This window comes from Dicentrarchus labrax, unplaced genomic scaffold (assembly GCF_905237075.1).
Source record: "Dicentrarchus labrax unplaced genomic scaffold, dlabrax2021, whole genome shotgun sequence".
NCBI classification, from domain to species: domain Eukaryota; kingdom Metazoa; phylum Chordata; class Actinopteri; family Moronidae; genus Dicentrarchus; species Dicentrarchus labrax.
The window spans coordinates 19,766,178-19,779,127 of NW_026136703.1; the positions used below are offsets into that span (position 1 = coordinate 19,766,178).

Genomic DNA, 12,950 nt, shown 5'->3' on the forward strand with positions numbered 1-12,950 from the left:
GCGCATGAGAGACTACTGCATTCAAAGGTCAAACTCTTTTGTGTTGCTTCAAAGGCTCGCTGTCACATTGTGCAAGGAAGTAATGTTAAGTGACAGTTTATTTCATCTAACTTTTACCTTTAACCAGAGTTTGCAGGGCGCTCGTTTGTTTTGAACTGATGGCACCTGAACCAGTACTTTAATGTCCTTTTTTTTCCAATCTAGTTTGTTGGATCCTTGTTATCTTTGTCCCTATATTACATGTGAGTTTTCAGGGCTTACACAATGGCGTTTCATCTCAACATCTACACTTTTGACACTTTGAGACTCCAAAATTTTCCTCGTAAAGTTAACAACTGTTATAATAGGCTGTTGTTGTCTTATAAATAACTGATGCCACGCAGTAAATGTGACCTTTTTGTTAACAAGTACAGCCCAGATTAGATACTAAAGTATCATCTGCGCACCCCTGAGACCAATATCTCTTCTCTTTTTTTCTGCCTCCCAGTGCACTCTGTCACCCCTTGAGCCCTCAGGGTATCATGCTGCACAGACCTCTAAGTCAGATTATCCCTGATTGTGCACCCAACATGTCTCTACACTCTGCCAGAGGCCTGTAGAGCTTCTGTTTTCACTACAATCTGTAACAAAATCCACGATTACTGTTTGTACAGTAAGGTTTGGTTTTTCATTGTATTCGTATATAACATAGTTTTTTCCAAGGGGGGAAAAGTGTAGATGTTTTCACTGTGAGGTTATTTAAACACATTTTCTCTGCTGTGTTTATACATCTAGAGTATGTCTACTGACATTTTTGGAATTTGTCTTCAGCACGGCGTGACAGCGGATATAAGTGGTGGTATTTTCCGAGCTGTCAGTGACAGGCAGGCGTGCGTAAATGATAAAGACCGTATTGTGTCTCCACTACCTCCGTTCCTATTTTCCCCTTTAGACTCGGAGGGGCTGTCTTGCTGGTGGAGCTGCACACACACTGTGAGGCCCCCAAAAGGGGATAAAACAACTGAGTCCAGAGAAAAATCTCTGGTTCTTATAGGCACTGTACTTCTCTCCTCCCCCCACTGGCATTTTCAGTGTCACTTTCTCATTGGCTCCGAGGAGAAGGAGCCCTGGAGTCAGTCTGACCCTAACACACCAAAATGAGCACAGTAACAGTAGCTTAGCAGCTTTATGTACATTTACATTTCTCTCAGTATACCTGTGATTGCTGGTTACCACTGATGAACTATCTCACTCATTCACACAGCAGTTATTCTCAGTCAGCCCATTTCTTCCCATCTGCACCGGCAACTGCTCTCCTCACATATGATTACAGATTGTTTCTCCCCATACACATAACGCATTTAGCAGTTTAATTGACATTTGTTATTTTTTGCAGTTTACCATCTGGAACCACACATCCAAGCAGGCTGTCGAACACTAACTCCAATGTGCTTGTGCTGGAGCCAAGAGGTCTAACACATATGGCCAAGGGCTTTGAACCATCTATCCAGCACTACAGTACAGATATTTATAAACCACAGCAGAGCCTCTTGATTGAAGAGCACATGTTTCTACTCTTCTGCTCTGAAACCCCCTCCCCATGCCGTCTGGGCACCACCTCCCCTTAAAGGCGCTATTGTTTACGAGTCACACTGGGAGAGAGTATGGAGGACTGTGCTATGCTCTCAACCAGTCGCTCTCCTTCTGGACTTTTTTTCTACTCTTCCCACACCCAGTCCACCTCTGGACATTTACAGTGTGTGCAAGAGACCTGAGAACTTGAGAAAGACTTGAGGAAAGTAAGCACAGCTGTGCAGCACTGCTGTCACGTGGAGCCTATAGTATGACCAACACGTGTTTACATACGGGACTGCAGATATATATTCTGTGTGTGCGTGTTTCGAAGAAAAAAGAGTGAGAGGAGGAGAAGACAGTTAACATGTGTGTGCATGCTGAGTCCTACCGTGTGTGTTTGAGAGAGAGAGACATCAGAATGAGTGCAGCTGTTGGGGATTTACTGTGAAAGGCTTAAGTCCCGGCTGCGTCTTGTCCTCTCTGATCGACCTAGCGGTTTAGTGTCAGGTACCACAAACCCAGTGAACTTTCCGCTGCAGCTATGGACACTAGAGAGTTACTGTATACTGTGCTGTTGATGAATGGGCCTTACAGTCGGAGATAAAGCTATGTTTAAAAAGGCTGTCAGGCTCCCACAATCAAGATTCTGCACGTACACAGAAATGAAGTGCACAACTTGTGGTGTACAGCTAAATGGCTACAAATACTATCAACCTGTATTTATACTGTGTTTGGTAGACATACAATTGTATTCCGAATGCTGCATGGTTATTTTGAATACAGAATATATGATTACATATATTGTATGGTTACAGTTCACTGGTCTGATGGACAAGTATGTACCATGTAGCATGCGTTTCTGCAACAATGATCAGATGACTGCGTGTGGAAAGTGATGTTGCTCGTAGTGACAAACCCACAATTCTCACCCATCTCTGCAGTTCCCTTCAGCTCTACAGGGTCTATTTTAGTGTCTTTCATCTCATTGTTTTGGTTTTTGGTTCTTGTTCACCGCTCTCATTAGCATCTTTTCCATCAGACAGCAGACAGTTGTTTTCAGCGAAAAAAAAAACTAGTAGAGTAGAGCATTTAAAAAGCATTTAATATTTCCCACACAAGCAAAAAGTCAATTTAGACTTATATTCATTGGGTGACCAGAACTCCAAATTAATGCTAATGTTGCTCTATGTCTGCTAAATAGGCAACTGTTGGCTAACATATTAGCCATAACAATTCATAAATTCATAATATGTCAATTCTGTGTTTACAACTTGATCAGCTGCTTCCAAGTGTAAAGTGTAAATCCAATTACAGGGTTTTTTAGAATTTTTAGCACAAAGCTCTTTTTACCTGCTATGTCTTTTTTATTCAGCATTAGGCAATTAGGCATTGGAGCCATCTACACTTGCAACTTAATGCTCGGTTAGATCTGTTTGTTTCTTTACATTTTTTCCTGATTTATTTCCATGTGTGTGGTTTCCAAGTCATTTCACTTTTATTTCATTTCACCCTTCTCTTTTGCGCAATGGTTAGTTAGACACCGTGGCCGACATTAAGAGTTTCGGTTGAGCTTTCTGAGGTTTCGGTTTTGAGTTTGTTATGTCTACCTTTTGTTATGGCCCTATGCTTTCTATTCCTTGTAGAACTATTTTTTGTCAAGTCTTATCAAGTTCAAGGGCCTTTTAATCTGAATAGTGGGAGACGATTTTTTGTACAGTAGATAAATGTGTTTATATTTAGAAAAGTAGTCTTGAAACTAACCTTAAACAGGACACGTCTTTTGAAAAGGCCGGTCCTTGTAATGGCTGTCACTGGGCTGTGTTTCAGGCAGAGAAAAAGGCCAAACAGATGTCAGCGATGAACGCGATGAAGGATCACGAGCAGAATGAAACAGAGACCCAGAAAGAAGAAGCCTCAATAATCAAACACCCATCGCCTTCAAAGCTGCAGCAACAGCAGCAGCAGCAGCCTCAGTCGCACACTCAGTCACAGCCTCAGTATCAACAGCAATCACAGCCGTCGCTGCCACAACAACAACATCAGCAGCCACCTCAGCAGCAGCAGCAGCAGCAGCAGCAGCCTACTGACCCTGCTTCCCCCACTGTGGCCACGACCCCTGAGCCCGTCGCCATCGGAGGTGGAGACAAGCCATCCCCTAAGTCTGCAGACACTGAGCCCGAGTATGAGGTGAGATCATTTTGAGCTGAATTCACACTGATTAATGTCTGACTGTAGACCAAAGGGATTTTACTACAGAGATCTCTATTGGAAAAAGGATTTAGTTGAAGACCAGGGTTAATCTGTGTCAAGTTCATTCGTGTTTTGGGAATTTATTCAATTCAGGTGTTTTACAACTGTCAGCCTTGTGGAGATCCAAAAGTTTCCAAAGATACCAAATATAGCATGTTGAATTTGAACAAAATGTGTATAAAATGATGCAGGAAAGCCTGCAGCATAAAGAGGCGTTGTATCAACACTTTACTGACTAAAAATAAAGCTATTAATGAAGAAAATAATTGTCAGATTAATCAATTATGAAACTAATCTTTAGTTGCATTTCTACTATGTGCATACGACATCTATTGCATGTCTGTCCGTCTTTAGAGAGGAATCCCCCCTCTGTTGCTCTTCCTGAGGTTTCATCCATTTTCCCCCTGTTAAAGGGTTTTTTGTGGAGTTTTTACATTGAGGGTATTGTATGCTGTACAAATTTGAAGGTACATTTATGGTTTGTGATATTGGGCTGTAAAAATAAAATTTACTTGACTTTACCAAACTGAGACAGACAGATTAAAAAGGTTTTACAGTTATGCCGAGAAGTTAATACATTGCGGATTATTTGTCTTTTGTTTTGGCTGCAGGACGGTCGTGGTTTTGGCATTGGCGAGCTGGTTTGGGGAAAGCTGCGAGGGTTTTCGTGGTGGCCAGGCCGTATCGTATCCTGGTTGAAGACGGGACGGAGCAGAGCTGCTGAGGGAACCAGATGGGTCATGTGGTTTGGAGATGGAAAATTCTCAGTGGTGAGTCCTTAGAGCCAACATTAATATTGCTGTCTATTTTTTTTTTAACCAGAAATTAAGCAAAACAGCCTTCCGTTTATAGTAACAACCACACACTGTATAATGAGTCTTCTTGTTTTATTTGCTCAACTAATTACTATATTCCAGTATAAACATAAAAACCATTAAGCTCTCCGTTTTGCCACAACAACACAATTTTCAGAACACATGAAGTAAACATTTATTTAATTTTCTTTTTATTTTACAGGTCTGCGTCGAAAAACTCTTGCCTTTAAGTTCCTTTAATAATGCCTTTCACCAACCAACTTACAACAAGCAGCCCATGTACAAGAAAGCCATCTATGAAGTGCTTCAGGTGATTTATAACCTGCCTTTTAACCTGAGCTCAATGTTTCTTTCAAATAATAGCAAATTTTATAGTTACAGATATGAGGAATAAAGAGAAAAGGATTATAATCCCTGTTTGGGATAAATTGTAACTGAATTCTTTAGTTGAAACTTTGACTGCACTGATTTATTTCTGTAGGTATATATTGAAGATGATTTCAGTCATCAGTGTTTTTTATGTGTTTGTAGGCGGCTAGCAGCCGGGCAGGCAAGGCCTTCATGGCCTGCCCCGACAGTGATGAAACAGAGACCTCCAAATCAGTGGAAATGCTAAACAAGCAGATGATTGACTGGGCTATGACAGGATTTCAGCCCACTGGACCCAAGGCCTTAGAGCCACCTGAGGGTAAGAGGAAGTCAGTATTATTAAGCCCATGTTTATCAACGCTTCTATTTCTCATAGAGAAAAGCTTTTAATTTGACCACAAATGTCTCTAATTAAGCATGTGATTGAATAACTCATAATGTTGCTTGTAATATTAATTGTCTGATATGCTGTGCACCCCAGAGGAGCGTAACGCATACAAAGAGGTTTATCCTGAGATATGGGTGGAGCCTGAAGCAGCAGCCTATACGCCCCCTCCAGCCAAAAAGCCCCGCAAAAGCACAGCAGAGAAACCGAAGGTCAAGGACATCATTGATGAGAGGACACGAGGTAAGGTGCCTCGTTTATTACGTTAAATAGGAGTCATGAACTCTATATTCCTTCCCATGGGGAGGACTCAGCAGAGTTGTACATTGAAAGTGAGTGGTCGGAGAAGTAGTGTGCGGACAAGAAGTACATTAGAGTGGCAGGTTCAAGATGAAAGTGAGTGATGTGACAAGGCAAAAAGGCTTGGGTGGTTCCAAAGACAATGAATAGATGTTTGCTTGGGTTTATTCCCGAACATGCTTTATTGATATTACTGCAGAGTGTCTTGGCAATGAGTACCTGATTCAGTAACATAACAGAAACCAGTATTGGTCTAGCCTAGAAAAGCTGTTAATCTGTTTTTATACTTAAATACGTATTACTTTTATGTTGTTGTATTTCTCCATTCTCTAACATTCTTGTTGCATTTCATGAGATTGCATTAATTGTGCACCTGTTAAGCACCTTGTAACTTGATGCTGTACATATAAAGTTTACTTACTTACCGACTCAAAGGTCCAGTGTCTAACATTTAGGAGGATCTATAGGCAGAAATGGAATATAATATGCATGAGGTATGTTTTTATTAGTGTATAATCACCTGAAAATAAGAATCTGTTTGTTTTTAGTTACCTTAGAATGAGCCATTCTTATCTATGGATGCTGCAGGTCGCCTTCCATGGAGGCCGTTATGTTGAACGGCTATGTTTATATAGTAGCCCAGAACAGACAAAACAAACACTGGCTCTAAAGAGTGCCTTTTGAGTTTTTTTTCATGCAGCCACCGTATTTTCTCCTTCGAGCTTAGAAAGGCAATCTGCAACTACACCGCTAAATGCAGCTAAGTCCTACACACTGGCCCTTTAAGAGTGTTTCAAATAAATAAGCTGAATGCTTTGAAGCTCTCAATATAATTAATTACTGGACATCACCTCTCATATATCAACCAATTATCTTCTGCTCAGACTCTTGTTTCCATTAGGATCTGATTATTTATCCAACTTTGACCCTAAACTGGATGATTTACTGAGGCAAGACAAAAGCTTTTTAGCTGTAAATATACTCCAGAAGCCTTTAATGTACCCCTTTACTTGTACTGTTAAGGGTAATAATCATCTATCCTTCCTACATAAAAAACAGGTAGCCATGATGGATTTAATGCCAAACTGGACCCAAAACATTCTTCTTTATACCTGATTTCTAACTTCATAACTTCCTCTGGGTTTTATATTAAAAATGATTTACTGTATAGATTTATGTGCCATTTATAAGAATACCTTTAGTTTTGGATTTACACAGACGGTTGAATGACAATTATCTGTAGTTATATTGTGTTTTTTTTTTTTTTTTGATCCGTGTAAATAAATAAACTTAAGACAACCAAACTAAAATTGGAGGTTGAAAGGACACAAATTTTGAGTGTGGATTTTATTCACCTACATTTCTCATTTGTATTTTGTATTTTCAGAGCGGCTTGTTCATGAAGTGAGACAAAAGTGCCGCAGCATAGAGGGTAAGTGATGCTATGTTTGCTCTAGCTTGTGGCAGCACCAGGGGGCTCTCAGGGGATGAACAACTAGACGCCTTATACTCACCCTTGTTGACAAGCAAACCAGCAGAAATGTGTGCGTCTATGTTAATCGAACGATAAAAGAGTAAAGATGAAGAAATTTGACTCCCTTATGAGTTGTCTCCAAGCATACCAGCTAAGATCATTAGATCTACACCTGCATGACAGCTGTTCAAATAATTTAACTGATGTGTGAAGTTGGGAGCATTGCAGCAGCATTGTTCACACCTCTCTGACCTCTGCCTGTTAAATACTGACATACTGCACTCCTGTCTACAGACATCTGTATCTCCTGTGGAAGTCTGAATGTCAGCCTTGAGCACCCGCTGTTTGCTGGAGGAATGTGCCAGAGCTGTAAGGTAAGCTGTGATAAAGGTCATTAAAAGTCTGGGACTCCAACTACTGTGTCGTAAAAAGAAATCACAGCTCCTTTCAAAGCTGATAATAAACTGAACATATTTCCATCAGCACCTGATGTGACTCCATAACATTTTTTTTTTTTAATACGTCAGACTGCTCATTTCTGATTAGTTTTATTTTTCTTCCTTTTTTACAGAACTGCTTCCTAGAATGTGCGTATCAATATGACGACGATGGCTACCAATCGTACTGCACTATCTGCTGCGGGGGACGCGAGGTGCTCATGTGCGGAAACCACAACTGCTGCAGGTGAGGTTTCTATTAGGTTCTACTGGTGGGAGGGGGTAATAGAAACCACAATAGACACAATGTCTTCATAAACAATGTAAATGTGAAGCATGACAGCATGTTTTGTCTCTTTTGTATTTTGTCTCATCTTCTCAATTTAAACTGCACTTCAACCTGTGTTGTACCTCAGGGAACATTGGTTATATTCATAACTTCCAGTTCCCTTTTGGTCGGTACACTCAGTACATCATGTAAGTACCAGGGAAATTGTATCACGCCCAAGACAACTCTGCAGCTAGACTGCGAAGATACAGCCCTGGCACAGCAGTAACTGTGATGTCACCCACATCACTTCCCTGCTGTCACATTCAGACAATAAAACTTCATGAATGTGTGTGGAGAAGCCCAGCTCGTGGCGGAGCAGACATCCTCCACTGAAACGCCTTTAAAAAGAGCCCAAGATATAGTCATGCCCCTGGTGGAGTGCACGTGCACCCCTCTGGGCATCTGTGCGCCCTTACATGCATAAGCACAGGCATATGTTACACAAGCGCAGCTGTACGGCTAATGCAAACGGGGTGGCGAGAATGATGTCAGTTCACAAACTAACGACAGGGCAGGCACCTTAGAGATGTATGTGTAACCCACTGATGTGAAGACTCTGCGTTGTGTTTATGGTTGTGATAGGTGAGAGAATGGAGCTGGATTGTGGTGAACCTGGAGACACTTTTTGGCACCATTGACAGTCTTGGTCCTTAACTGGCTGATGGCTCCGCACCCTTACAGGACAATGAATGAAAACATTTTTTATAGTTTTTCTTAAAAACTATATTCTAGTGCAAATAAACAAATATATTGTGTCAAAATAATACTCTACAACTAAAAAATTATAAATTACAGGAAATTAAATAAGGCACTCTATAAACATATGACTTCATAAAAATAAATCAAATAACTTAAAACAGCAAACTGAAAGAATAATGTTTAATCCTGCACTATTTCCACTGAACAGGTGCTTTACTCATGCATTACAGCCAAAGTTTTCATACAAAAGTGTTGGCTTTTCAAACCCACACCGAAATGTAAACTTAACATGTAAATTAACACATCAGATGAACATAATGACTAGATGGGTGTTTTTAGTTAAGATATTTTTTAAATTTATATAATTGTGTGCTACATTCTGCAAATTGAAATAATGTGGTTGCCTTTAGACAAAAAAAAAAAAAAAATCTCCATAGGACATAAATACACCATCTTTACACAAATCAGTAGTTTGTATGGAACTGCTTCCAATGTACAATTGTTTTTTCAATACAGATAATAGGATTGTGTATGAGGGGCTGTACAAGACATTATTCATTATGGCCCTCTCACATACATACATTCTTCTTTCACATACAAATATTTTCACTCTCACATTCATTTATTTGTACTCTCACATACATATATTTTCACTCACACGTTCATATATTTTCACTCACACATTGATACATTTTTACTCTATTATAAATAATAGATGTATGTAAGAGGAAAATAGATGTATGTAAGAGAAGAATATATGTGTGTGTGTGTGTGTGAAGAATATATATGTGTGAGAAGAATATATGTGTGTGTGTGTGTGTGTGTGTTAGAGAATATATGTATGTAAGAGAAGAATATTGTGTGTGTGTGTGTGAGAATATATATGTGTGGGAATTATGTGTGTGTGTGTGTGTGTGTGTTAGAAGAATATATGTATGTAAGAGAAGAATATATGTGTGTGTGAGAAGAATATGTGTGTGTGTGAGAAGAATATATGTGTGTGTGTGTGTGTGTGAGACAAAGTATACATGCAACGGAAGGACAATAGTGGAAACGGAAGGCAGGCCATGGTAACTTAACTGGAAATTACTAAATCCCGAATGCTCGTTTGCTAATTTGGCTACAGCCAATGTGTAGGTTACATGTTCGCAAAACCCGTAAATGTCCGTAGTAAAAACAATAAAGGCAATTAAACAATTTTGAAATGACAGAAAACAGACAAAAAAATGTATGCTGGATTTATTTTTATTTTTGACGCCAATGTCCGTCGGAAAAACCAGAACGTGTGAAACACTTCGTGTCGGACTGTTTTCACAACCTCGGTCAGTACAACACTGGACTGACTGAAAGACTGTTCCTGAAAGAGGGATTGTACCAACTGTCTGTGGAGAGACGGCAGAGGAAGTAACTGTAAGTATTTTTAAGAATTTATGCTGTTTTTATTGTTCGTGTACCGCTAGCACATGCTAACCGTTGTTAGCTACAGGAGCCTCAGTGATGCTAACGTAGTTATTGTTTGTTCAATGTTTGTTTAATGTGTGCAAGATGAACATTAAACTTATAAGGTGAGGTTCATTTATTAAGCCCGCTGGTGCAGATGTCTTCTTATTCTCCCCTGCTGATATTTTTATAGAGATTCACACAAAGTTTATGCCGTTTTGTAACCGGGCTAAATTGGCTTTATGTTCGTCTGTATTTTGTTAAACGTGCCCAGTCAGTAATATGTTTGTGTGTCGCTGTTAGAAAGAGCAGAAAACCTCCGAGTGAACAAACTGTAGCCGCTCATCAGCTGTTAGATCGTTGAGCTGCATGGAACCGGGAAGATAACGTTGCTATTCCGCAACCCTGACTTTTTTTGTACAATGAGTGTCCAAAATTTTAGGTATATTTCAAGTTATGTCCGCAAATGTCATTGTAAAGAACCTATAAGATTTTTCATGGCAGAACATTAAAATGCCAGATGTACCTAATTCACTGCACACTCAGTGTATGTATGTATATATATTTATTTAATCCATATGTTATGTATTTGTTATTAGCAACTCTGAAGTGTCAAGTGTGTAAAGTTTGATTATCTTTTCAGGTGGAGCTGTCACTTGAGCAGCCATACATAAGGGAGACACAATGCAACTGCAAAGCTGGCTTGGGACAGTGCAACCATCTCACTGGGCTGCTCTATACTCTGGCTCACTTTGTCAAGATGGGCTACGCGTCTGTTCCCCCAATGACTAGCAAGACGTCGTTGCCTCAAGCCTGGCACATTCCATCAAGGGCCCTGGGTGTCAGTCCAAGAACGGTGAGCTCTGTAAGTGTTTCGAAGCTGAAACCAGCAGTGACCAACGCACCCCCGCCAAAGAGGCAACGCTCTTCTGAAGTTGTCTGATGTCGAATCTGTACTGCCCTGTGTCACTGCCGCTTCCATCAAATGCCTTTGCAGAGAGTCTACACCGAAACCTGAGTGCAATACAGAGCAAGAGTCAGATGTTCAAGCTGCTGGAGGAGAACAGAAAGCGGTCTTTGGAGACCTTCCAAAGGGATCTGTGCTTACCACACAGCACAGTCTACCAGGGCTGGTGATGATCCCCCGTTTCCTCTACCATCACAGCCATGCTCATTCAGTACAGTTCTGGATGACACTGAGGCGTGCTTCTATGGTGGCCTGACGGTCACTCAGGCTGTTGCAATACAGCTGGAGATCGACACTAGGGGACAGAGCCATAGTAAGACCTGGCATAAAGTCCGAACCAACTGTCTTACCGCCTCTTCCTTCAAGAGGATTTGTTCAAGGGTGGCAGACTTCAAGGTTTTAGCTGACAATCTGAAAAAAAAGACAGTGCAGACAAAGGTGATGAAGCGAGGCCTGGAGCTGGAGCCTGGAGCTGGAGCCTGTTGCTGCGGCCGACTATCAAGACCTCACCGGTTTTGAGATCTTCCCCTGTGGTTTTGTCATCAACCACCACGCCCCACACCTAGGTGCCTCACCTGACCGAAAGGTGATTGACCGCAGTGCCTCACTAACGCACGACCACACATGAGTACTATTTTCAAGTGATGGGGCAGATGGGCACCACTGGGTTGAAGTGGTGTGACTTTCTTGTGAAATGCAAAGATGACCATCACTTGGAGCGGGTGCACTTCGAACCAAAGGAGTAGGAGAACATGAAATGTAAATTGGACACATTCTTTTTCACCCACTTTCTGCCTGCTGTGTGTAACAACATGTAATATGTAATACATCACTGAATGTATATAGTAGTTCTATAGTTCTCTTTTGTTAATGTTTTTTAATTGTTTGTTCCTAATGTAATTTCTAATGTTCTTTTCCGGTACGTTTTTCCTTACTTACAATATACAAGCATTTGTATTCCCCCATACCAATTTTTATGTACAATGTTACCTTTACAAACCTAGACCAGTGTGCCTGTCAATGTTTTTGAATGACCTCTTTCTGATATTCTGACCAGTTCTGGTTCCTGTATACTAAGTTGTAAAGTTATGAAGGACATCATCCATGTGTAATAAAATTGTACTTTATTCTTTAGATAAATTTACATGGAGGGAAATTCGGAGGGAGATCCAGTAGCTTATACATACACATATCTCAACACATAAAAAAAAAATCAGTCACCGGTATATCAAAGAGCATGTGAAGTGATTACCACGTCAGATTCTTAAAAAAAAATGGAACAATAAAGGTGAGTTTTGTATAGATTCATAAAAATTAACAATTCCGGTAATAACGGTTAAGGTGTTATATAGATTTGTAAAGATGAACAATAATAAAAGTTTGAGTTTTGTATAGATTCCTAAAAATGAACAATAATAATGGTTAAGGTTTTGTATATATTCGTAAAGATGAGCAATAATAGGGCCTAATGGTTAAGGTTTTGTACACATTCATAAAAAGATTAGCACTTCTTAAACAAGGTTTGAATATATTTGTGGATATCAACATTAAAGTTGTAGATATTTACATAACATTGGTAAATATTTACAATACAATTTCAAAAGAGAGGACCTGGGAAATTAGTTAAAAGGGCACAAACGACCCACAGTTGGTTAATGGAGCCCACCAGTGTCATGGGTAACACTTTATCAAATATATGGTACTCTTTAATCCGCCTAATGGCATGCATGGCAGTGAAATGCCCACTTGGGCCTTTAAAAAGGAGGGATTACAAGGGAGACGTATTTCATAGAGAAGGTCCTTGATGAGAAAGCCATAATCCGCCATGACCATATCTCCTTCTTCAAGCACAGAAAGGATACCTGATTGTTTTGTAATCTCCTTGACAGATATGGAACCTGTATATAAGTCACTGACAAAAGTCACTTC

The 12,950-nt window shown here is 40.2% G+C and overlaps 1 protein-coding gene and 1 long non-coding RNA gene across 7 annotated transcripts in view; both read left to right on the plus strand.

The window, feature by feature from the left end:
• dnmt3ab (DNA (cytosine-5-)-methyltransferase 3 alpha b) overlaps positions 1–12,950 on the plus strand; it is a 51,279-nt gene that overhangs the window by 23,363 nt on the left and 14,966 nt on the right. For all 6 annotated transcript variants that reach the window (XM_051389382.1, XM_051389402.1, XM_051389411.1 and 3 more), the window contains 8 exons: positions 3,382–3,741; positions 4,416–4,574; positions 4,822–4,929; positions 5,151–5,307; positions 5,470–5,616; positions 7,061–7,105; positions 7,442–7,521; positions 7,719–7,831. In XM_051389382.1, coding sequence (XP_051245342.1) covers positions 3,382–3,741; positions 4,416–4,574; positions 4,822–4,929; positions 5,151–5,307; positions 5,470–5,616; positions 7,061–7,105; positions 7,442–7,521; positions 7,719–7,831 — 1,169 coding nt within the window. The remainder of the gene's footprint in view (positions 1–3,381; positions 3,742–4,415; positions 4,575–4,821; positions 4,930–5,150; positions 5,308–5,469; positions 5,617–7,060; positions 7,106–7,441; positions 7,522–7,718; positions 7,832–12,950) is intronic.
• LOC127357419 (uncharacterized) lies at positions 9,518–12,150 on the plus strand. Its single transcript, XR_007882259.1, has 2 exons — positions 9,518–10,024; positions 10,698–12,150. It is a non-coding gene; the product is annotated as an uncharacterized LOC127357419 (long non-coding RNA).